Here is a 27,163-nt window from a genome sequence, read left to right on the forward strand (position 1 = left end):
GTTTTATATTTCTTAAGACGCCATTGAAATACTAGTTTAATTTTTAAATCCTTTTTTGATATCCTATGGATTTAACAATTTGGGAATTTCCCATGACGAAAAGTCGGCAATAGAATATATAATAAAGTGCAGAATCACCCACTGCTTGACGCACTTTTAAGAATTGCACATACTCGGTATCTATGTGCCCATCGACCTATTTTCACTTAAAAAAAAATCCTAGAATTGCACAAAAATGGCACTGCGCACATCTTTATCTATGTACACATCGACCTATTTTCACTTAAAAAGTAAAAAGAAAATTGACAAAAATCCAATTGTTTTTACCCTTAAGTGAGCGATTCTGCACTTTACCGAGAATATTTTCAAAGAAAAGGCAGGATTCATTATAGAAAATTACGTTTGAACAACCAACGAGATGAAATTATGCTTCAGCGATAAGTCGGTAGCGAAATAGCGATGCAGGCATCCATTCGGTTATGTTTAGCAATTTTTATATAAATTATAATAATGATCTGAAATAGTTATTTACTCTTATGCTTCCATTCAGTCGTGTTTAGCCTTTTTTCATATAAATTATAATAATAAAAAAGTATTATATGAAATTAACCTAAGTTAAAACATCAATATTAAATAGTTATTTACTATTATACTTCCTTTCTTGCCGCAATTATTATGGTTGCCGCAATTCTTTTTGGCAGCGTTGGCATCAACAATAAATTAGTGATTTTTTACGGCCCTCGAAACCGAATAGTACCCACAGCGTTTTATGACAAGATTGTATTCGAAAATTTTAATGATTTGCAGCGTTTTATAACAAGACTGTATTCGAATTTTAATATTGTAACATCTTTACATTTTAACATATTTTAAGTCCGATTTTGTGCCAGAATACCTATGTTAGAACAATGCTATATATAAATCTAATATACAGGGTGAATTTGAACAAGAGGGCAAAATTTTAGGGGGTGATAGAACGCAGGTATACCAGCAATATTCGTCATAGAATATATGGTCGAAAAGCAAGCGATGAGAAGTTACAAGATAGTTTTCCACTGTCATATTTAAAGAATTAACACAAGAATGAGAGAGGATACTTTTGAAAATATTTTATTAACAGAACGTGCTTAACAGAAACTGCTCAAAACACCTTCCGCCAGCTGTAATGCAAGCTTCACACCTGCCGGATAGGGTTTGACGCACATTTGCGAAGACACCAGACATTTGCCGAATATCGCCAGCAACAACGGCGATTCTGGCGACTAGATCCATACTGGTTTCAATTATTTTTAATTTAAATTAGTAGGGATTAAATACGTTTGAAAACTAAATGTGTAATGGATTATCTTTTTTAATTTTATTTTATCTTTTAACTGTATTTTTGTTTGTCTGCGTCGGGTATGCTGCGTTGTTTCAAAATAATCTAAGATCTATAAATCGACATCAATCACTTTTAAAATGTAACTTTTAATATGTACAATATTTACAGATCATAGATCAAAACATGGTGGTTCAGTTGACAAATAAATCTATATGCTTTCATAATCGAAAATCGAAATCAAATAGGGACCGAAGTATTCCTAATCAAATAGCGTGCGAAACACCAGACATCCATCTATCGAACTGCCAGTGGAGAGTCTAAGGAAATTCAGAAGGCACGTCGCGTCGCGTTAACACGCAACGCTAGCGCCATCTATCAATTAATCAAAATAATTTCCACATGCGTTAACCATATGGCCGATTATCATCGGCCAGGAGGGTTGTAGCATACTCGTAAACTAACTGTTTCAATGTGGTACTCGCAGTTGTGGTCTTTAATTCTATGGGCAGTAAAATGGTCTAATATTGACATCTTTCGGAATATAGATATAGTTTAAGGCATCATTGAAATCTCTCATGCTGCAGCTTAATCCTTTATTAAAAAATTTGCAGTTAAGTCTGTGCAGATACTTGTCAATATATTCTATTTGTTAATCGCCATGGAATAATTTGTTCCTTATATAGTAGTGCGCGCCGGTGATAGTACGCAATATCTTGAGTCATTTGTAATTTATTTAAATATCAATTAGTGGTTGCCGCTCAAACTGGGAAGGTAGCGCATAATTGCCCTTAGTACTGAAATATAAATTTCTCTTTTCCTGCGTAAGTCCAATTGCGAGCTGCGTACGAGTTGCTACGCAATTCCTCTCGTTTTGTTCGTAATTTACTTTATGTGAGTACTCCGCGTGAGTCTTTGTTTGATATATAAACTCAGTGTTTTGGCTTTATCAACCAATGGAACTCTTTGACCAAATAGGTAGAGTGGCTGCGCTGTGACTTTTGGTTTCTTTCTTCGTATTAAAAGCAGTTGCGAATTTGTGCCATTAATAGCTACCTTCCAGTTAGTGCACCAGTCTTCAATATCCAAAGCTATATATTGTAGTATGTTTGTTTTATTTTATTTTATACCATTGAGCTAATTTCCTACCTTAGGTGACATACCAAACAGAATATATCAGCTCAGCGGAAATATTTGCAAATAGCAGCCTCCACCCGCCAAGGTAGCGGCTGGCTGATCAACGGCATTTATTATCAATTTTCCAAATATTATACACAGTAATATACGAATTACATCTTTCGAATTACATACGATTTTAGAAAAATATGCATATGCAACTTTAACATTCTATTTCTACATTAAGTAACTGTGATGTTACATTAATAACAGTGTCAATAATATACATCATTGCCAGTAGTATACAGTGTCATTATTACAGTAGTAGTATAAGTCTAATATACACACAGTCCACATAGTTCATATTCAACAACAACAGTTCTTACATAATTTTTTACAAGTCTAATTTGCACATAGTTCATATTCAGTTACAACAGTTCATACATAATTTTGAGATAATATCGCTTGTAAGAATTTCTGGTACTTAATCTTACAAGTTAACATATGTTTACAATAATAATAACTAATAACAAAATACACATTACATAAATATAAATAATACATTTATACATAAGTAATTAAATAACTATATATAAATACATACAATACACAAGTGCATTTATAAGTACCTGAGAAAATCAATACAAAGAACCCTGAATAGTACATATACACTAAATATAATTATGTTATACTATTTAGGATTACTTAACCCCGCTATTAATATTATTAAGCCATTTACATTTTATACTATTGTCGACTGCTATTTAAACCTACAAGGTACCATTACATAATACAATAAATCTACATATCTGTGAAATACAAAACAACTAATAATACTTGCATTATATACCATTAACAGTAATTAGCTATTAAACCTTTTAGCAGTAAGTTAATGAGAGTAGCTTAATGTACAAAGAAATCAATAATCTTCAGTATTCCCCAAAACATATGCACACTCAAGCTTATTATATATGAATCAGCTGAATGAAAATCCTAATGTTAATCCTATAGAAATCAAATTAATTGAGTTGAAAATACGACAACAGGGTTGGAAAGTGGTTGAAAATAATAACACCACCTTCCGTTTAGCAAGATTCAAAATATATCAAGAGATTTTAAGATCTAAAAGGGAAAGTATAGCCATATTGAAAAGAACCAAATTACACTAATGCAGCACTATTATTAAAACTGTTTTTATTATCATATAATGTAATGAATCCCAAAGCACTAATATTAACCAATACTAAATTTCGCGATGTGACTAATACCAATAAACAAGTTATATTAATGCATATGACAGAATGGCTACTAAGATTGTATGTCTAAATGTAAAGAGGATAAAATTAAACAATTAATACAAAGCTAAGGGTTAAATCCAGGCTTCTTCCAGCCCACTACAGTATATCAGTTATGATAATATTAAAATGAAACTTCAAAATGAAGCAATTACATCAAGAATAACATCATTATAAGTTCATATGGAAATAATAAAAAGCTATTACATCTATATTTTTGTTCTACATTTACAAATTGCCACATTTATAATCACCTTTACAATCAATATTTCAATACATAGTAACTAATCAATGTCACTTAAAACTAGCTGATTTACGAGAAAGTATGTAGTATCAGTTGTTGAAGAGTCGTTCGATATGTAGGACATGCTTTCGAATTAGAAGCATAATTGCAATCGTTGCTTGTATTTCTTGTCTGAATCATTTGAGTACAATTTACACAATTTGGTGAATCTTTACAAACCTTGTTTAGCTCGCTATGTACCTTAGAACACTGGACACAAGCTGGTGAATTTAAACATTGCCGGCTTATATAGCCAATTTGCTGACAGTTGTAGCAGCCCTAGAGCCGTAGATATCTGCGAAAAGGGCATGAATGGAAACCCAAATAGACTTTTCCTTGGGAACCCAATTTTGATGAATAATCTTTGTCCAAACTCACTATCCAGTTATTCCTGGAATTCGATTGGTGTAGGGGGCGTTCTAGGTTGTATGACACCTCCTTTCTCCGCTGGGACAATAGATTCAAATGCCATCTTCACCTCCTCTGCCCCACCCTCGGCCGGTAATCCAAAGATAATGATATTATCACGGATTGGTCTCGCTTCACGCAACCGAAGAGACGCGAACAATTCTGAATGAGTACAGATAGTGATAGTGATAGTGACGGAGGACGTGGCCACTACCCCTTTACTATTAAGTTAATTAGCATATAGGGCCACGTCCGCCCTTATACAGAGTAAAGCCAGAGAGGCCACATGGGAGGCTTGCACAGGGCGCCCAAACCCAACGCCTGGACCATCCGATTGGCAGTTCCGCGAACCAAATGCCACCGGGTTGACACCCGTCCAAAGTGCCCCGGTCCAGTGATCTTTGAATCTTCAAGAATAGCATTGTACATGGCTAAACAAGGGCATATATACATTAGTAGTTATTTACATGCTTCTGTTAATACATATTTGCTGACATGCAATCCAGCACTGTTACATACATATACTTTCTAAATACCTACATGACATTACCTTAATTTGCTTTGGAATAATAAGACAGAGCTAGTATATACACCTAGCACAATAAAAATAAAAATAAAATAATAATAATAATAATAAAATAATGAGTACAGATAGAATTCTTTAATTTATGTAGTTGTTCTTTCGTAGCACATCGGATTAACAGTTCTTTAGATCGAGTTGGTCGAATCTGTTGTATTGGCATTCCAATACTTTTCGGATCCAAAGAAATTGCCAGCCGCTCCTGAATAGCTCTAGGAGAGATATCTTGATCTTTTCCCGCGACCAACAACACATGCTCAGATGGTATGAGCTTAAGTGGAAGCATTTTCCGCTTTCTCCGTTGTATAAGAGTGAATGGTTGCTCTTCTGGAGCTGCCTTTAAGCCCTCCACTTGATCTGTGTTCTTGGAAGATATAAGAGTAGGATCCGAATCCGCCAAAGTCCAGCAATGATTCGCTGTCCTAAAAGTAATGCTTCTGATAATTGCTTTTGATCAGAAATATTGAGCTTGTGTTTCGCTTGGGCAGCTGCTATTAATTGTAATGCTGAACTACTTTGGTCTAGATAAGTAGGTAAACTAGAGTTTCGCGTGTTAGTAGCTGGAGCTGCCAGAAAAGACTCGGATATTATTGATGGAGGTGCTGAAGTTGAGGTAGTATGTATTAAAGTAGAAAGTGTCTGAATCTGTTTGTCAACAAGTCCAGAATCCAAAATATCTATCCCTGTCTCTGTTGTACAATCCTTGTACTCTCTAAATGTAAAATCCCTAGAAATCTCTATTGGACCGTGGAGAAGAGGTAAAGAGGGCTGAATATCATCGCTAGCATAAGAAATACCAATCCAATCTGTATCTGTATTAGTCAAAGCATCCCTTGTCTCAAACACTAAATATTTATTTACATGAGACCCCATGGTCTGCGCACCATCAGTTATAACCAAGATTGAAGACCAGTCAGTGTTTATCTGAGCATCTTCAGTGTCAGGAACATTTGCCAACATTCTCTCAGTATATTCCGTCATTGTTTGAACAGTTTTAAGTGCGGATCTTTAAAAACTGCAACCTGTGACTGCAAATTATTTGTCATTTCTAGCAAAGTTATATTTGTGTCATGCAGTGTCTTTATTGAGTCCTGCTGAGATTTAATTAGAATGTCCTTTTTCTTGAAAGACTTCCACAAGAAACGTAGATTTTTAATATCTGACTTTTGCAATTTGAATGAGTCCTTTTTTTTCACCCAATTTAGTAAATAATATGTCAACAAACAAAGAATCACCCTCCGCCATTATTATTAAATAAAATCTAAATATTCTATGAAAATATACAAAAATAATTCAATGTCAATATAAAATGTCAACAACTCAATATATTAAGTAACCAAAACTTTTCCACCGGTAAATACAAATGCTAATATATATAGGTATATTAAAATGCAGTCTAAGTAAGAATCTTAATGTTAATCCTATAGAAATTAAATTAATTGTATAATGGAATAAAAATGTTTCAAAAGGGTCGAAAAGTGGTGAGAAATAATCACTCCACCCTTCTTTTGACAAAGTTCGAATTCTATTATAGATATTGTTCTATTCTATTATCAGATCGAATTCTATTCTATCAGTATTGTTGTTAATGCTATTGTAACAGATTTAAATAATATTAAAATCTTGTAGTTTAAATAATTTAAATAGATAAACGTTAAGGTATTTGTGAATGGTAATATTTGAAACCAGACTCGAGTGCCTCATGCGACTTTCGCACGAAGAATGTAATTTATTTTTAAATGTTAGAATATGTTTGCTCTTCTTGTTTGTATGTCGCCATTTTTGAGTGTTAAATAAAAGTTATTGCTGTGTTCCATCATTGGAGTTGCTTCATTTCGCCAAAGAAGCATCACAGTCCATAATTATTTTGGAGGCACCGGCGAGATCCGAACTCGCGATCTCCTGTTTAGGTTGTAACAGCTTTAAATAATATTAAAATCTTGTAGTTTAAGTAATTTAAATAGATGAACATTAAGGTATTTGTGAATGGCAATATTTGAAACCAGACTCGAGTGCCTCGTGCGACTCTCGCACGAAGAATGTAATTTATTTTTAAATGTTAGAATATGTTTTCTCTTTTTGTTTGTATGTCGCCATTTTTTTAGTGTTAAAAAAAGTTATTGCTGTGTTCCATCATTGGAGTTGCTTCATTTCGCCAAAGAAGTATTACACTATTATGAATAACCGAAAAATGTGAACCCTAAAGCAAGCAAAATTAAACGATATTTACACGTGTGAAATTATTGAAAGTTAATAAATCTAAAAAGAGGTTATTATGAAATGGCAACTAGAAAATCAATTTAAAACTTTTAAAGAAAATGAAGGTACTACTTTGGTAGACGGTTGCACGGATTTTTGGCGATTAACGTTGGCGCAATTGTTGGCGCGATTTTTACAATCGTCAGCCATCTTGAAAAACGCTGTTTTTACGCATAGTATTCGAAACTTAAAAAAAAAAAATAAATTTCGTTAACAGTAATGGATTAATTTTTTGTTGAAAATGTCGTTTTTTAAGATGGCAGGCAAGTGTAAATAAATACATTTACTACGAGTATAAAATATTAAAGTAAGGTTATTATTACTTTCATATAGCAAAAAAGAGAATAAAACACCACTATAAGAACATTGTGCCAACGTTTAATTGGATTAAAATATTACTGAAATTGAATATCGAATTAAAAACCATCATACCAACATTTAAAAGAATTAGAAGTACTATTCCGTTTTGAGGACCGTAAAAAATTACAGCGAAAATGTCTGCGCAAAAGCGCCAAATCTAGCAAACGCGCCCATTTAACTGCACGCCAAATCTAGCGTACGCTCTGATCTAGCGAAATAGCGATGCAGGCATCCATTCAGTTATGTTTTTTTACATATATATATATTATAATAATGATCTGAAATAGTTATTTAATTTTATGCTTCCATTCAGTCATGTTTAGCCTTTTTTATGTAAATTATAATAATAAAAAAGTATTATATGAAATTAACCTTTCATCTAAATTAAAACATCAATCTTAGATAGTTATTTACTATTATACTTCCTTTCTTGCCGCAATTATTAGGGTTGCCGCAATTATTTTTGGCAGTATTGGCATCAACAGTAGTTTGGCGATTTTTTACGGTCCTCGAAACCGAATAGTACCGGATTAGAATATTATTAAATTCAAATACTTTAAAATACGTTATATAGAATATAATTAACATTAAAACATATGTGACAATAATTATCTCAGCAATTTTTTAAAAATAGTGTATTAATTTTTTTTAACAAAATTGAAGTATACAATTATAAAATAAAAGAAAAATATGTACTTACATTTTTTTGAGTCATTTAACCTGTTGTTTATTGATAAGTACCACAAAAGAATATCGGAATCATAATTGAATCGGCTCTTTTAACCATCTTCATCTGTGACCTACATTTCTCGCACTTCGTTGAAGAAGCAATTAGCGAGGTTTCCTCCAAAAATTTAAAATAAATTTCCTCTGACGCTATTAACAATTTATAAATAAATCTTTGATTAGGAAAGACAGGTTGACCAAAATAAGGACTCAAAGGGCAATTTTTTATTCCAATACCAATAATTCTTGGTAATTCCCAATTCATCTTAGAAACGGAAATATCCATTCCATTTGAAATCTGAGGAATTCGAAGAGATGAATAATAAAATTTTAAAATGGTGCGCTAATGCACAAATATTCAGTAACCAATCAGGGAGCTGATTACATCACGCATAGAATTAAATTTATTTAAATAATCATTCATAATAGAATCATTTTTAAAACAAATGCAAAATTAAATTGTATTTTAATATTTAACAGCCATAAATAATGTTTAAAACATTAGATTAAATTTATAGATATTAATAAAACCAATTACTTTTTAAGTAAAATGACGTCATTGATTACATCATCCACAACATAAAATTATATCAAATATTATAAACAACAAAATTTTTATTTCATATGAAAATGCAAAATTTAATTGATTTTTAATATTTAGAAGCCATAAATAATATTTAAAACACGGAATTTATGCATAATAAAACGCATTATATTTTTAATAAAATGACAACAAAGTATCGGTTACCATAAATAACTTATCTAGCAATGGGTTTACTATAAGTTGTATTACTCGCCAAAAGAAAAATCGCCAAAATCCGTGCAACCGGTCTACCAAAGTAGCACAGCAAAATTAAATGATATTTACATGTGTGAAATTATTGAAAGTTAATAAATCTAAAAAGAGGTTATTATGAAATGGCAACTAAAAAATCAATTTCAAACTTTTAAAGAAACAAATATATGTAAATTGGAGGGAATAATGGACTAAGTCAGCGTAACTGACATAAGTAATATTGGTATTGTGTAAAAATTGAATATAATTATAAATACTATTAAAAAATCAGTAAAATATAATAAATATAAATTAAAATAGACAATAAATATATCAATTAAATATGAAAAGCAAAAATAATATCTATAAATCATGCAGAAAATAATCAAATATGGTATATTAAAGTCTATATAAAGCTATGTCAACAAACTTTGTTAATTATGTTTTACCAGCACTTCATTGATTTCTCTGGACAGTTACACTTCTGTAATCATCCTCAGGGCTCCAGAGTACAATAGTTGTACATAAAGCACTTGTTGAAACAATAAAAACACAAATAAAGTGTCCAGTTAGTAACTCTAGTCAATCTGAACTTGAAACTGCTGTCTATCTTGAACTTTCTAAGATGACCACCTTATTATTCTAATAATTACAAATTGAGTTGTCACACCATCACGTTTCTGGTATCAATATACTCCTCTCCGGATGAGCTTTCAGGGGATATAAGTATCATCCAAAAGTTCCAAACATTTCCGCACTTAGAAAGATCCTTTTCAAGAGCATAAAAATCTGCAACCAACACTGTTAATTAAAGCTCACTCAAGCCTAGTATGTTGATTGCTCTATTTAATTGGACAGACCTGACTGCTAGCGCGGTAATGTCTGCGTAGCATGCCTGTAAAGTATTTCTGTTAAGTTTTGCGCGCGGAAAGTCCGCTGCGTAAAAGCGATAAAGTACAGGCCCTAAACAGGACCCTTGGGGGATACCCGCCGAGGTGGCCTTGTATCCTGAGTGACTTTGCTTGCTTATCGTGAAGTATCGATTAGTGATGTAAGAATGTGTTAGCAGGATCAGTTCTATGGGAGGGGGGTCATCTTGATCAATTTGTAGATTAATCCCTCATGCCAGACGCGGTCAAATGCTTTGGCCACGTCCAACATGCGCAGTGCAGTGCAACTCTTGTGATGAAAGGACGAGCTTGCGAATTCTAAGAAATTGCTTTGATGTAGGCAATTTGCTTCTGAACCAGTACTGTTCATCAGGTAGCAGTTGCAAGTAAGATTGAAATTCATAAAGAATAATTCTCTCAAAGATTTTTCCAAAGTTTGAGCGTAAGGCTTATTAGGTCTGTGGCTTTCCGCCTTTTTTATATCCTTCGCAGGTTTTGGAAGTAGGAAGGTTTTGCCATACTTCCAGCTTTGCCGTTGGGGAGAGGACTGACCCTTTTTATACCATTTATTTACAATGCCACCTAGCTACTCGCCGTTTGAGTTCAGACTATGCATTCTGTGACGAATATTTCTCATAGGTGTCCGCCGATAACATCGCGGCAAAAACATCGTGGACGAAAACGTCGCGGAGAAAACAACGCAAGGTGAAAACGTCGTGCTACAAAACATCGCAAAGAGAAAACATCGCAGTTCTAAAACATCGTGGTACAAAACATCGTCGTAGAAAATAAAGCGGTTCAAAAACATCGCAGTTTAAAAACATCGTCGTCGAAAATATCGTGGTAAAAAATAAAATATATACAAATCATCGCATGACGATAACATCGCAGACATGCTTTTTTCAGGTTTTAATAATTGTAAATGGATATTCCCATAATGATTTGTGAGCGCAAGGTGTAAAGAAGGATAAATTTTACTTTCACATATTTTATTAACTAATAAATTTTTGCTGAAAACATAAGAAGGAAACTTAAGCATAGAAAATTAAATGTAACTTATAAATTATACTTTTCATGAAATATTACCAGTAAAAACTTTATAAAAATGATTTATTAATGGCCTTTGTTAGTTAACTATGTCTGTTTAAAATTCTATTAAGTGCTATAAGTTGCATTAATTTTTTATGCTTAAGTTTCCTTTTTATTTTCTCAGCAAAAATTTATTAATTAATAAAAAATATGAAAGTCAAAATTATCCTTCTTTCCATCTTGCGCTCACAAATCATTATGGGAATATCCATTTACACTTATTAAAGCATGCCTGAAAAAAGCATGTCTGCGATGTTATGTTATAAGGTATTTCTCCCGCTTTCCAAGCGTCCTTCGTGGTGTAGTGGTTCTGCACGCTGGCCCGGTATTCCAGAGGTCCGTGGTTCGATTCCCGGCGAAGGCGTTGTTAATTTTTCATCTCTCCGGCCTCCAAAAATATCCTAATGTCTCTACAGTGGCGCCCGAACTAAAAAAAAGGGTTGTGGATGATGATTCTCCATACTCAGGATTTGGCGACTAGGTCCCCTAAAACCCTAGTCGCCCTTTAAAAAGGGGAGTATATAAGGTATTTCTCCCGCTTTCCAAGCGTCCTTCGTGGTGTAGTGGTTCTGCACGCTGGCCCGGTATTCCAGAGGTCCGTGGTTCGATTCCCGGCGAAGGCGTTGTTAATTTTTCATCTCTCCGGCCTCCAAAAATATCCTAATGTCTCTACAATGTCATGCGATGATTTGTAGATACATTATTTTTTACCACGATATTTTCGACGACGATGTTTTTAAACTGCGATGTTTTGAACCGCTTTATTTTCGACGACGATGTTTTGTACCACGATGTTTTAGAACTGCGATGTTTTCTCTTTGCGATGTTTTCTCTTTGCGATCTTTTCTCTTTGCGATGTTTTCTCCCACGATGTTTTGTAGCACGACGTTTTCGCCTTGCGTTGTTTTCTCCGCGACATTTTCGTCTGCGATGTTTTTGCCGCGATGTTTTCGGCTGTAACCTTCTCATATAGTTGTCTTCTATCAGCCTCTAAAGTTTTGCTCTCTTGTTCAGATTCATCTTGTATGCCCTGAGTCACGCTTTCGAGACATGAAGAACGTTCGAAGTTAAATTTCATCAATTGGGGCAGTGGAACGGGAGATATAAAAGTGTCTCTCTCTCCCTCTGTTTGTGTTTGTAAGATGTACCTGTAAAAATTTTGAAGATACACTATGAGGCACTTCAATAATAAATAAACTTAAGACAGCCAATAATGGCCAACAACAAACTAATAACACTAAAAATCATTACACTCATTTGATGGTTTTATAACGATTTTAGTAATTACGTAAACCATTTGCAGACATAAAAATTTGTCGACAAAGAAACACTTTAGATAACACTAATCATCCGCGCGAATTTTTGGAAGATTGAAGGCAGAGCGTTCTTTAAAGGAGAAAATATTTTTTACGTTAACCTTATTTTATACACTTACTGTTTACAAATGTTTTGAATAAACGCACTTTTGTATGTTTGTTTTATTTATACTCTAAGTATAATATCTATTTGTATTTTTTTCCACTTTCAGATGTCGATTTCCCAGATATTGAAGCTGAAGGAGTAGAGTCTTATCAAATGACCGTCGAGTATACACTTCCTGGCGTAGTAAGTTAATTTCTATTATTATCAGATTAAGAATATTTCAACAAGTATGGGAATTCGTTACATATTACAGAGCTGGATAATTCCATAATTACGAAACTTGGCACACATGCTATGCGGACATTGAAGTTATGCACTTCAGAGAGAAGTTTTTCTAAATTCGATTTAAAATTTTTAATGAATGTTAAAACAAATTTTTGTGAATTTTTCTCACATATTTTTGCTTTATAAACGAACAAATAGTTCCAGAATTTCCCTGTTCACACCAACAGATATGTACATATATGTACCTGAGAGAAAACAACATATCTACAAAAATAAATTATTTATCTTTGATTCTGGAAAATGATCGGTGATTCACATTGTTTTCGTAATCAATGCCACTTGATAAATTAACAAAAGAAAAGCTTCCTCTAAAGGCGCTACAAATTAACCTTTTGGGGGATTTTCTCAATAATGGATGGAGGAGAAAAAATTTGCTAAATGAACTTTTTAGGTTCTTTTTTAAGAAAGAACTGGTTAATCCACAGTTTAGTTAAAGTGCTTCAGGATAATCGAGGGTTGACTGAATGTATAATACTTCGAGAACGAAAGTCTTTCTATAAAATGTGTATTTTGATAGCCAGACCTTATTCTGTTTTCAGTTAATAATTAATAGCTTTCGAGCTTCTAAATCATTATGATGTGTTAAACAATATTAGCATTAAAATTAGGGGGGGAAAAAAAGGTTAATTTTTAGATTATGGTAACTTGGCGATTTTTTGGCGAAAATTTGGCGATTTACCCTGCTACAGCAACCTGCTAGTTTTTTTTGGGGGGGGGACGCCATTTTGTTTTTACGAAGTAAAGGCATTTTTTTTTTCCAACAATCTGCTAGCCGAATTACGCTTATGCTAGAAATTTTATGGAACAAAAGTGCTTAATCATGACGAATATTAAGTGCGAAATTGGGAGAAAGGGCAGAATCTCCCGCTGCTTGCCGCGTTTTTAAGAATTGCACATACACGGTATCCATGTACACGTCGACCTATTTTCACTTAAAAAAAACATCTCAGAATTGCACAAAAATGGCATTGTGCACACTCTTTGCTTTATCCATGTACACTGCTAAAGTCCTAGCTAGTAATCTTTATCTCCTTATCAAAATGTCGCCAAACTACCTGGTTACTATATTCCAAAGATTAGCCAAAAAAACTTATTTTAACTTATTTTGAATAAAATTTTATCAGGCGATCAGACGCAACGCAGGCCTCTTTCTTCAGGAGCTAAACATGTTTGTTATTTTAAAATGAAGGATTCCTCCATCTTTTTGTCTTCCTATTCAGATGAAATTCCCACTTTAACTTCGTGACGTTGCTCGCGATGAAGATCCATCAGATCATCGGTGGTCATCTCCTGGGTAAATTCTTTGAATAGCTCTTGAATGTCATCCTCATTCACCTCTAGTTCCACAATCTTCCTAAGGACACAATTTAATAGACGCTCGGCGACTACCTTTGATCAGGCTTTTTCTAAACATGCAAAATTCTGCGAAAAGATTTGCAAGGGTATCAAAGCAAGAGTCATGTTCTTTAGAAAGACAGCTATTTAGACCTTTGCTCTTTCTCCTTTTCTAGAATCCTTTTGCAGAATCTAGCCACCTTAGTTCTTCTTTCTAGCTTAATATTACGCAGGTCATCAACGTAGACATCTCAAAATTTTACAGTGTCGGCTAACTGCATATCTTGCTTGTGCTTCTCAGTGACGTCAGTGACTCCAATTTATTCATTATTTCAGTGACTTATTATTTATTCGAGAAGCATTTTCTGCTTCTCGAGATTTCTGGAAAGCAATAACAGGATGCAATTACGATTACAGTTAACACAGTAGTCAATTACATTTATTCAGTTTAAATACAAATTACCGAGATATCCATTTACTCAATGTTAAATGCTCGTGCTGCTGCAGTTTTACTTTTCCGGCATAAATTTCTCTTAAAAATTGTCACGCGCTGCATTGCACGAGGAAATAAAACAATTTAAATTATTCTACTAAAATTAGCTATATAAATACGAAATTCGTAAAAATATGTTTGTTTGTTAATAATTATATATGTCTTTATTTCTTACTACGGCTTGCTATTTGACGGCGTTTCGATTCCGATAAAGTTTGTAGTCTTGCAGAGATATTACGAGAAATTATTTTCATCACGATTGTAGATGGTCGTCAGTCAATCGAGTCCCTTTCTTACTTCCTTGTACGAAGTAAAAAGGAAGTATTGTAATCGCGAAAAGTTTCAAGCAGCATATTTCAATGAAAATATCCATTTTGATCGCTATCGAATGCAATTTAACGATGTTTTCGCGTGACATATGTACGTAAGGACAGAATAAAAGACTTTTTTCCTCCAAAAAATTATAAAACTACTTTAAAATGAATTCTGAAGACAATTTTTCGTGGCGTCTGTACGTACGTATCTCGCATAACTCAAAAACGAATAGCCTCAGAACGTTGAAATTTTGTATATAGGACTGGTATAACATATAGTAGATGTGCAACTCGTATTTTGGTTGCAATCGGCAGCACCAAACGTATTATATATATATATATCTACTTTGTTACCCGGTTCAATGATCTCAGTTTCTCTACTCTTATATGTTTGTAAATTGTACATTTTTTTTGCTTTAAAAAAATGATTGAATTATGTTATTCTTATCTTTCGGTTAAGGTTTTTATGCCTTTAGTAAATCTGTATGCAATATTTTTTGAATTATCAACAATTTTAAAGTTGTTTAAGTGCCGCTAAGCCTAATAATTTTTTTAATGGTGGCCATTGCTTGTTTACATTTGAAACAGCTGAATAGTGGATTTGTTGCCAATCTAGAGAAACTTAGCTTTTCAACAACAAAGATAACGCCTTCATTTATTATTGCGAATTAAATCATGCTTAATCCTTTCTGGAATTTGTTCGGGGAAATAAGTGTTTAAATATTTACTACCTAATTTTTAATACAGATATTTTGAGTTTTTATGTATTTTTGCCTTGTCGCGAAGTGAGAACTGAATTAATTGAATGAAAAATACTCAATCATCTGTGAAAAACTGTTTCTTTTTTGTTTTGTTTGCTTAGTTTCTTTTATACAATTTATTATATTAATTTCTTTTATCGTTCTAGCTTTATTTGAATAGAATATTTGAATAGAACATGTGGCAACGATTAGATAATTCTTTAAATGATATAAATTTTGTGCATTCTGAGTTATGATATGAACGAAATATAATACTGTTAAGTGAACCTATCGCCACAGTGTCGCTTAGGTAAACAAATAGAGTGAATTTTAAAGAATGCATTTATTCTATTGTGGTTTATGCGCTTTCGGCGAAGTAGATTTAATTCAATCCAATAAGTTTAAATGAAATGCAAGAAAAAATGTGTATAATTTAATATTCCGTACAAGGAAGTCATGTGGTTGACACATCAGATTTTTATTAGGCTCATCAACGGTCGAGCGGTAAAGTCACTGAACACTGGTAGTTCTGTTTGCGTTCCCAGTGAACGGATTGGCTGCATGGGCGTTTTCGTGATTTTTGCTACGTACTATAACGTGTATACGAACCAGTTTCTAAAGTCCTCTACGAAGGCACCCATCCCCTTAGGCAGATAGCCCTCGAGTGCATCGGAAATTCGTAACTGGGTGTATTTAATTTTTGACAAGTACGAATAAAAGCTAATAAAATTTTTATCTTCAAATCTTTGAATAAGATTCAAATCATATTGTAAATTAATTAGCTTCATTTATAGATTTTCTCGTTCATTATTCATGTTCGTTTTTAATGGTAGTGAAAATAACGTAAACTCGGACTTCAGATAACTCACATTTTGAAATCTTTGCAACACCATACTTCAACAGATATATACCTCAAATGTATTCGCATGACATTATTTCAGGAGCTGGATGTGGCCCGCCAATTTGAGACCACTGGTTCAAATCATATCATTTTCAAAATTTTTTGCAAACACAGTTTCGCATGCTACAGAATTATTATCATTCGGTCTCTACTGGCACTATTCATTATTTAAAAATGATGTATTTTTAATTATATTTCAGAACCAAACCGATTATTATACTGAGTATTATGACATTCTGGAGAGAAGAGGCAGAGTTGACAGTATAATAGCTGGCCAAAAGTCTCACTACATCTACAGGACTGACAGTGGAGAGGCTTGGGATATAAAAGGTATGAAAAGATTTTAACCATTAGTATATACAGGGTTTAGACAAAAATATGAAACACTTCATAAAATGCATGTTTGAACTGAAATGTTTATTCTCGCGAAAGCTGTTGGTGGTACTGATGTGCTTACTCACTAACGCCACCTGTATAACAACCTTAGTGCGTTGGAAGTGTCATTCGTTGTCGGGGGATTTGAATCATTTGAAAGCTCAATATTATTTTTATAACTGGTTTATGAGCGTGAAACGTGAATAATTATTAAAGTATCGAAGTCTCTACTTAGTAGTACTTCGATAGCTTTAATACTTTTGCCATTGCTTTTATTTTATGTCACAAATATTAAAATATTTTAATAATGTTACGGTTTTTGTATTTATTTAGCGATTTTTAGTAGAATTTGTAATTAATTTTTTTTTATATTCCCGTGCAATGCAGCACGAGACTTATTTGAAGAGAAAGCTACGCAGGAAAAATTAAAATACAGGAGCACGCGCATTTAACATTTTAATAAATGGATATTTCGTAATTGTACTCTTGCTATCCAGAAAAATCGAGAAAATACGAGAATGTTCTCGTGAATTTAAAAACCTTTTAAAGGCTGGAGGAAAACATCTCAATTCAGTTTTTTCTGTTATTTCATTGTAGCGAATTCGCGGTGAAATTATTAATTATCGGATTAGGTTTCTCTTGCGCTTTTGAATTGTGTTCTGTAAAACGTTTTAGTAGTTTAAACTATAACTACTGTTCATGATATGATTAACAGTATAATCATTCTTATAAAATAAAAGGTAAAAAGACTTACCTTTTAATCGATCTTCTTTCTAATCCAAAGGCATATCCAGGAATATTTTAATTTCATTCATCGATGCACTACTCAGAGAAAGAGAGAGGCTTCTAAGATAATAAGATATTTAATTTACAATCACATCACTAAATTAAAATATGTATATAACACAGAAGAGAAGGATTACACGTTTCACTCAAACGTCCATCACGAGTTCTCAAAGTTCAGTTAAAAAAGTTCTGTTTTAGTTTTTGCTGTTCGCATGCGCAAATCACGTGGTTGTCCGTGAGAGTTTCAACGTACTCCCACCTTTAAATTTGCTGAAAAATCAAATTTAAAACTGTAACCTTTGAACAGGCTTTACCGTTCAACCACTTCTTATAGTCATCGATGGAATCTTTTCGCTCTTAAGATCTTGAGGGGAGTCATTACGAATATCAGGATCGCAGTAAGTCTCTGTTTCATCAGAAGAGCTGCTTGTCACATTTCTAAATTTAGACTATTCATCTGATGATGTTATCTCCAAAGGATACAAACGCTTGGTGGGTCGCAAACCTTCTCCAAGCTTAGTCTTGACCTTAACTAAACGCACATGTCCATCCCGAGATTTGAAAATCTCGGTTACTTTCGCCAATAACCAGTCTGTTCGCTTCTTATTATCATCGGACACTAAAACAAGATCTCCTATTTTCAGAGGTTGTGAAGCTTTTACATGTTCATAATTTTGCCGTAACTGTCCGAGATATTCGATTCGAAATCTTTTACGTAGATCTTGTAAAAGTTTTTGTCTATAAATAAGCCTTTTGTTTAAAGATTTCGCATCTATATTATCTAGATCAGGAACTCCAATTTGTCGAATCTCATGGAGAAACATGGAAGGTGTGATCGGAGATAAATCTTCAACATCTTCCGAGACATGCGTCAATGGACAATTATTCATTATTGCTTCACAATCACACAAAATTGTTATCATTTCTTCATGATTCAGAGATGATCGTCCTAAAACTTTGCGAAGGATTCTTTTCAGGACTCCTATTAATCGCTCTCACCATCCTCCCCAACGGGAGCTGATGACGGAAGAAATTTCCATGTGATCCGGTGGATACTAGCTTGTTCTAAGATTTTATCCCAATTTAAGCTTTTGAATAATCTATCACTTCCTTTGAAATTCGCTCCATTGTCGGAATAGATGGTGTGGGGTCTTCCATGTCTAGCAATGAAACGTCTCAGCGCTTGCAGAAAACTTTCAGTTGATAGCGAGAAAATCAATTCCAAATGTACTGCGCGAAAAACAGCACAGGTAAAAATCACTATCCATGACTTTTGATTTCCCTTCAATATCAACGATCCAGTCAAGTCAACACCTACAATCTCAAAGACTGCTGCTTCTCTTACTGGGTCTTCAGGGAGAGGAGTAATGGGTGTTTTCGAAGAACTAGTATCGAACCTCTGACATACAACACAGCTTCTTATGACTTTCTTGACAGTCTTTCGTGTTTTCAAAATCCAATATTGTTCTCGTAAAGCGGATATTAAAAATTGTACTCCTGCATTATTGTTCATTTCATGTTTAGCTCTAATTAATTTTACTACAATAGGATGATCTGAAGGAAGAATAATAGGAAATCGAAAATTTTCTGTATCATCTCTTCTCAGAATTTTGGTTTTAACCCTAAGGATTCCGTTAGAATCAATCATTGGTTGAAGTACACGTAATCTTTTGTCATGTAATCCAGAAAATAATTCACTCTGCACTAATCTCAAAAGAGTTAATTCGGCTCCTTTAATTTCTTCCGCTGTAATTGTTCCAAAAGTTCTTTCATTAGGACTTAGTCTGACATTTTTAACAAAACGGAAGATCCAAGATATTATCTTTAGAATGGTATTGTACGAAGAAATCTTATCAAAATTAACTTCAGTCATAACATTCGAATTAACTGCAGAAATTATTGTCTTCTTTCTTTCAGCATTTATAGTGTCAAAATTCGGTACAATTAATTTTGTAACGGCAGCCCTTTTGTGGCCGCGTTTCCTTTTCAATGTATCGATGAATTCAATCATTATTTAATATTCAATAATTCAACAAGTGTCAACAATTCGCTTTCATCCCGGCAGGGATGCCAAAAAATGTATAATGTTCATGATATGATTAACAGTATAATCATTCTTATAAGGTAAAAAGACTTACCTTTTAATCGATCTTCTTTCTAATCCAAAGGCATATCCGGGAATATTTTAATTTCATTCATCGATGCACTACTCACAGAAAGAAAGAGGCTTCTAAGATAATAAGATATTTAATTTACAATCACATCACTAAATTAAAATATGTATATAACACAGAAGAGAAGGATTACACGTTTCACTCAAACGTCCATCACGAGTTCTCAAAGTTCAGTTAAAAAAGTTCTGTTTTAGTTTTTGCTGTTCGCATGCGCAAATCACGTGGTTGTCCGTGAGAGTTTCAACGTACTCCCACCTTTAAATTTGCTGAAAAATCAAATTTAAAACTGTAACCTTTGAACAGGCTTTACCGTTCAACCACTTCTTATAGTCATCGATGGAATCTTTTCGCTCTTAAGATCTTGAGGGGAGTCATTACGAATATCAGGATCGCAGTAAGTCTCTGTTTCATCAGAAGAGCTGCTTGTCACATTTCTAAATTTAGACTATTCATCTGATGATGTTATCTCCAAAGGATACAAACGCTTGGTGGGTCGCAAACCTTCTCCAAGCTTAGTCTTGACCTTAACTAAACGCACATGTCCATCCCGAGATTTGAAAATCTCGGTTACTTTCGCCAATAACCAGTCTGTTCGCTTCTTATTATCATCGGACACTAAAACAAGATCTCCTATTTTCAGAGGTTGTGAAGCTTTTACATGTTCATAATTTTGCCGTAACTGTCCGAGATATTCGATTCGAAATCTTTTACGTAGATCTTGTAAAAGTTTTTGTCTATAAATAAGCCTTTTGTTTAAAGATTTCGCATCTATATTATCTAGATCAGGAACTCCAATTTGTCGAATCTCATGGAGAAACATGGAAGGTGTGATCGGAGATAAATCTTCAACATCTTCCGAGACATGCGTCAATGGACAATTATTCATTATTGCTTCACAATCACACAAAATTGTTATCATTTCTTCATGATTCAGAGATGATCGTCCTAAAACTTTGCGAAGGATTCTTTTCAGGACTCCTATTAATCGCTCTCACCATCCTCCCCAACGGGAGCTGATGACGGAAGAAATTTCCATGTGATCCGGTGGATACTAGCTTGTTCTAAGATTTTATCCCAATTTAAGCTTTTGAATAATCTATCACTTCCTTTGAAATTCGCTCCATTGTCGGAATAGATGGTGTGGGGTCTTCCATGTCTAGCAATGAAACGTCTCAGCGCTTGCAGAAAACTTTCAGTTGATAGCGAGAAAATCAATTCCAAATGTACTGCGCGAAAAACAGCACAGGTAAAAATCACTATCCATGACTTTTGATTTCCCTTCAATATCAACGATCCAGTCAAGTCAACACCTACAATCTCAAAGACTGCTGCTTCTCTTACTGGGTCTTCAGGGAGAGGAGTAATGGGTGTTTTCGAAGAACTAGTATCGAACCTCTGACATACAACACAGCTTCTTATGACTTTCTTGACAGTCTTTCGTGTTTTCAAAATCCAATATTGTTCTCGTAAAGCGGATATTAAAAATTGTACTCCTGCATTATTGTTCATTTCATGTTTAGCTCTAATTAATTTTACTACAATAGGATGATCTGAAGGAAGAATAATAGGAAATCGAAAATTTTCTGTATCATCTCTTCTCAGAATTTTGGTTTTAACCCTAAGGATTCCGTTAGAATCAATCATTGGTTGAAGTACACGTAATCTTTTGTCATGTAATCCAGAAAATAATTCACTCTGCACTAATCTCAAAAGAGTTAATTCGGCTCCTTTAATTTCTTCCGCTGTAATTGTTCCAAAAGTTCTTTCATTAGGACTTAGTCTGACATTTTTAACAAAACGGAAGATCCAAGATATTATCTTTAGAATGGTATTGTACGAAGAAATCTTATCAAAATTAACTTCAGTCATAACATTCGAATTAACTGCAGAAATTATTGTCTTCTTTCTTTCAGCATTTATAGTGTCAAAATTCGGTACAATTAATTTTGTAACGGCAGCCCTTTTGTGGCCGCGTTTCCTTTTCAATGTATCGATGAATTCAATCATTATTTAATATTCAATAATTCAACAAGTGTCAACAATTCGCTTTCATCCCGGCAGGGATGCCAAAAAATGTATAATGTTCATGATATGATTAACAGTATAATCATTCTTATAAGGTAAAAAGACTTACCTTTTAATCGATCTTCTTTCTAATCCAAAGGCATATCCGGGAATATTTTAATTTCATTCATCGATGCACTACTCACAGAAAGAAAGAGGCTTCTAAGATAATAAGATATTTAATTTATAATCACATCACTAAACTAAAATATATATATAACACAGAAGAGAAGGATTACATGTTTCACTCAAACGTCAATCACGAGTTCTCAAAGTTCAGTTAAAAAAGTTCTGTTTTAGTTTTTGCTGCGCGCATGCGCAAATCACGTGGTTGTCGGTGAGAGTTTCAACAACTACTGTGAGATATTGCGATATTTTATGACTATCTCTGAAGAAATTTCAACATTTTGTCTTATTTATTATGATAAGAATAAATTTTATTCACTTTTCGTCGGACTTGTGCATTCAATTTACTACGAGCCCGTACGCAGGGAATGATAAAATACATTTATATCATCCACATAATATTGTAATATGTATTGCTGTCAGCATTATATAAACAAATGTATGATTCAGTCTGGGATTCCAACCTTCTACCAGTATTATGTATTCCGCTTTTCTCCTCTTCAAAGGAATTCAAATTCCCCACTTCAAAGGGAACATTTCCGTTATCCAGCCATTTGTTGACAAAATATTTAAAGAATTTTCTTAACTTAGATTCCTGTGGGCAATTTTTATCTTTTATTAACCAGCGTTCATCTGCAAGTTACTGAGGAAGCCTTGATAATGCTGCGCACATTCTTACGCTTAGACGAATTTCTTCATTCCTTCGATATACTAGATTTGCCATGCCAGTGTCTTGGACGCTTCGCCACAGTGCTTTTGTAAAATGATAATTGCATCTTTTCATGTTTGTATTGGAAAATAAGCATCTTATGATATTCATTGAGCTTGGCCAAAATCCATTATAATGTGTTTCGGATTCTACCCAGCGTTTACCTTTAATACTTGAAAAATGTTATAACAAAGTTCCTTCTCTTTACTGGATATCAGAGCACATACTACAGACAGACATCACTTGTCCACTGAGCTACCCAAATTTGCATGCAAAGAATACAACTGACAAAACTGTTTGCAAGAGCTTTTGAATGTTTCTTCCTTGAAAAAAATATGTGCTATGTTTAAAACCTGTCTTCCCTTTTCAGTGCTAAAGTTTAGAATTTTGTCTATGTCTTTGCTATCATACAAAAGAAGCTGGCAAAATCGTTGGGATCATTTTCTATCTAGCTCCAGAGTGAGGTTTCCTCCTTATTGTATAACTGGAAAGCCCGGCGGTCATATGAAATGACCGCTGTTCTAAATATTATAAATTGTAATTAAAATTATTTGTGCAAAGGTGTCTGCTGATTCAAACTGAATTACGCAGGGCAGGCGGCGAGGACGCCCCTTTGCTTACTGCCCCACGTGGTTTCCCCCTTGCTTAATTGCTTGAAGTAGAGTGCAGTGAAGGAAACCACTGGCGGTACCTTTCTTAAGAGCCACAGCGAGCTCAATAAATAAAGGTGGTTTAAATAATAAAATGTTAATTCACATGCCAAAGATCTTTTTGTACACAACATTTCTCGTGTAGATCTTTCCATCATTTTTAAGCTCGCTTTGCAGAGAACCATCCATTATTTTTAATTTTAGGTCCTTTCTTTCACAAACTCTTGAACAGGTAGCATAAAGTTGACCGTGTCCAAATGCAGACTCAGGTAAAAAAATGCCAACACGCTTAAGCGTTTGGCCGTGAGACTTATGGATGGTCATAACAAAGGCAAGTTTTACAGAAAATTGTCTACGTCTCAAATGAAACGGCAGGTGACAGGTGAATGCAGGGCCCGGACACCCGGACGGCTTAATATGACAAATCGGGTGTCGTCCGGTACCCGCACCTATTTAGAACAACACAACCCTGGCGACTTCCTGAAAGGGCTGCATCGGGAATATATTAATGGAGAATATGTGGTATTGACGTGGCCAAACAAGGGCGTGTGCATATATATGCTTCAGTATACAATTAATAAAAAGTTTCATACATAGGTACATTGGTGGTATAGGTACATTGGATACATATATATATATTGATCTAAGTGGTTAATGAGATAGGCAAACAATAAACTCTTATACATTAAAAGAAATGAAACACTGACGCAACTGGCGCAATAATGCAGAAGATGACAATTAATGAACACACGTAATCGTGTGTCATCCTATATGACTATACATAAACTACTAGAAATGATATGCATAAACACATACAAATGATGGGGATAAATGAAAACACATAATCATACATTATTCTACTGGACTATACACTCATCAATAAAAATGATACATACACACCTATACGTTGACAGAAATGATACACTGAGAATGAAAATTGTGTATCAGTGTGAACGATGACAATTAAAGGTTACTCATATTCGTGTATTACCTTACTTGGCTATACATATATATTAGTACAAATGATACATTTAAACATTAATGGAAATGAAATACTGAAAATGGCACTTATACATTATACGATAGATGAAGAATAATGGTAACACGTAATCGCGTATCATCCTAAGTGGCTATACATACAGTAATAGAAATGATACACTTATACATTAATATACATTTATAACATGGTAAATGATGCATTTGTACATTAATAGAAATGGTACACTGACAATGTTATTTTCACATTAATACGAAAGATGACAAGTAATGATAACACATAATCATGTATTATCCTACTGCGCTATGCGTACATGAATAGAAATAAGACATTTTATGCACCTGTAAGTTGACAGAAATGTTGCACTGAGTGTAATGCCTGTGCATCATTGCGAGAGATGACATTTAATATTTACACATAATCGCATATCGTCCTACGTGGCTATATATACATTAGTAGAAGTGCTACACTTAAACATTAATACTAGAAATGTCACACTGAAGATGGTACTTGTGGATAAATATGAAAGATGACGATTAATAAAAATACATGAACATAAATTATCCTACATAGCTATGTATACATTATTAGAAATGAAACCTTTAACACCTATACATTAATAAAACTGATACATTGAATTGTGTATTAATGCGAAAAATGACAATTAATGATTATACATACTCGAATTGAAACGGCAGCCCAGTGCCGTGGCAACTTCACCCCATTGGCTAGTACAGTTACGCAAGCAACCAATAAACTATCGGCAACAAATAGACAATTAAGCCGCATATAATAAAGATATTTATTTATTTCATTTTATTTGTTTTTTCATCGTTGCCGATTTTTGCCGGTTGCATATTTCCGAATTCTATTATATATAGATGTTAAATTTGTTTATTAAATGTTAAATGCACGTGCTCTTGTATTTTTAATTTTTCCGGCTTAGCTTTCTCCTAATGTTCGTCACGCGCTGCACTGCGCGGGGAATAAAACAATTTACAGTTATGCAAGCAACCAATAAACTATCGGCGACAAACATTTAATCCGCATATATATAAGAAGATGTGATTTAAAACTTTGAGATAATGGCGTTGTTGCGTACGTACGGGTTCGTAATAGATTGAAGATACAAGTCCGATAATAGGTTAATAATTTTCCTCAGAGATATTCGTACAAGCGTTAACAATATCACGCAGTAATAATCAGTAGTTATACTTCAAAATACTAAAAACGTTAAATACAACGCTATGCAAAGCGCATCTAAAGAGAAAGCTAATCTCTTGCGGAACTGAACAACTCGCAACAACAATAACTAAGCAACTGAGCTGAGATGCTCTCTCTCTGGTTTTTTACGGTTACATCTAACACAGTGGCCAATTACATTTATTCAATTTCAATACATATTAAAGCGATATCCATTTATTAAATGCACGTGTCCCTATTTCTTACTTTTCCGGCATTGCTTTCTCTTAAAATTTGTCTCGCGCTACATTACAAAGAAAATACAATAATTTTTAATTATAATGAGATACATTCCGCTGACCTCATAGATCACGTGACTTATGTATACCTTTTGTAAACAGACAATGCAGATGACCTCAGAGATCACGTGACTTATGCACAGCTAATGCAAACAAGCAAGGTCATTCTTCCTCTTCTTCTCTTGCGGAATGTATGTCCTTCTACTAAAATTACTTATCTAAATACAAAATTCGTAACACTATATTGACTACAAGTCAAGCAGTCCACTGATTTTATTATTAAAAGTTTTTGGTTTCAACGCATCTTCTCTTCAACTCATCTTGCCATGCATTCGGTAACTGAACCTCCGTTTCCGCCATGTCAGATGTACAGATATGTTCTGTGACTTTCAAAACCACTTCATTCTGCGTCATCATTCACCCTTTGCATCTTTCAGTTTTTAACTGATTTAATGCATTTCAACATTCTCACATTAGAATTTGCATTAACACCAAATTGCTGATACCGATACTTTTTATAGATTGGCTTACCTTTAGATGCTTCAGCAAGGGTGAAATTCAATTTACATAAATGTTCCTAAAAATAAAAAAATAATAAATAAAAAATAAAACTAATAATACACAAGAAACTCCAGAACCAACCGTCAGAACAGGAATGGATAAATACTATTTAAAAAAAAATCATATCAGTCATAAGACTAGTTGTTTCTGACGGGCTGTGCGGAAGTGCCACTTGTTGTCCATGGCGTTTGTTAGATAATTTCACCTTTCCGCAGGGATGATGTGCGCAAATGTCACTTGTGCGGAACTGCAATGGCCGCAAGTATCACATCGCGCTGTGAATGGGAATGGGGATTTGTGAATACAGCAAAATCGGAATTCTCACTCGCTGAATCACTGCGTAAAAATCCTCAAAACACAAAAAAGACGTCATTGCTGAGCGTACTGTTTAGTTAAAATAGTGGTAAACAGATTTATTTTCCTTCTGTTAAACATTTGCTAAATTTCGTTTTCGAGACATAAAATTTTAAGTTATTGACATTATTTGTGAGATATATGATACATATTCATAAATTGGCGAATGCGAGTAAAGCAGTCCGTGACTAATCTTACTTATCTGACCTAATCAGTACAAGCGTGCGAATTTTATCATTGCAAGGAGTACAATATTGCGCCTGTCGTTGGCGAGAACCTTGAACACGGTACTGTCTG

The 27,163-nt window shown here is 33.9% G+C and overlaps 1 protein-coding gene across 1 annotated transcript in view; it reads left to right on the forward strand.

Moving 5' to 3' along the window:
- LOC118200718 (uncharacterized) overlaps positions 1 to 27,163 on the forward strand; it is a 127,757-nt gene that overhangs the window by 6,317 nt on the left and 94,277 nt on the right. Inside the window, exons 3-4 of the mRNA XM_085822802.1 lie at positions 12,628 to 12,704; positions 16,790 to 16,919. Of these exons, the coding sequence (XP_085678928.1) occupies positions 12,628 to 12,704; positions 16,790 to 16,919 (207 nt within the window). The remainder of the gene's footprint in view (positions 1 to 12,627; positions 12,705 to 16,789; positions 16,920 to 27,163) is intronic.

This window comes from Stegodyphus dumicola, chromosome 8, assembly GCF_044657685.1.
Source record: "Stegodyphus dumicola isolate Sdum_Otavi_A_Nest chromosome 8, ASM4465768v1".
NCBI classification, from domain to species: domain Eukaryota; kingdom Metazoa; phylum Arthropoda; class Arachnida; order Araneae; family Eresidae; genus Stegodyphus; species Stegodyphus dumicola.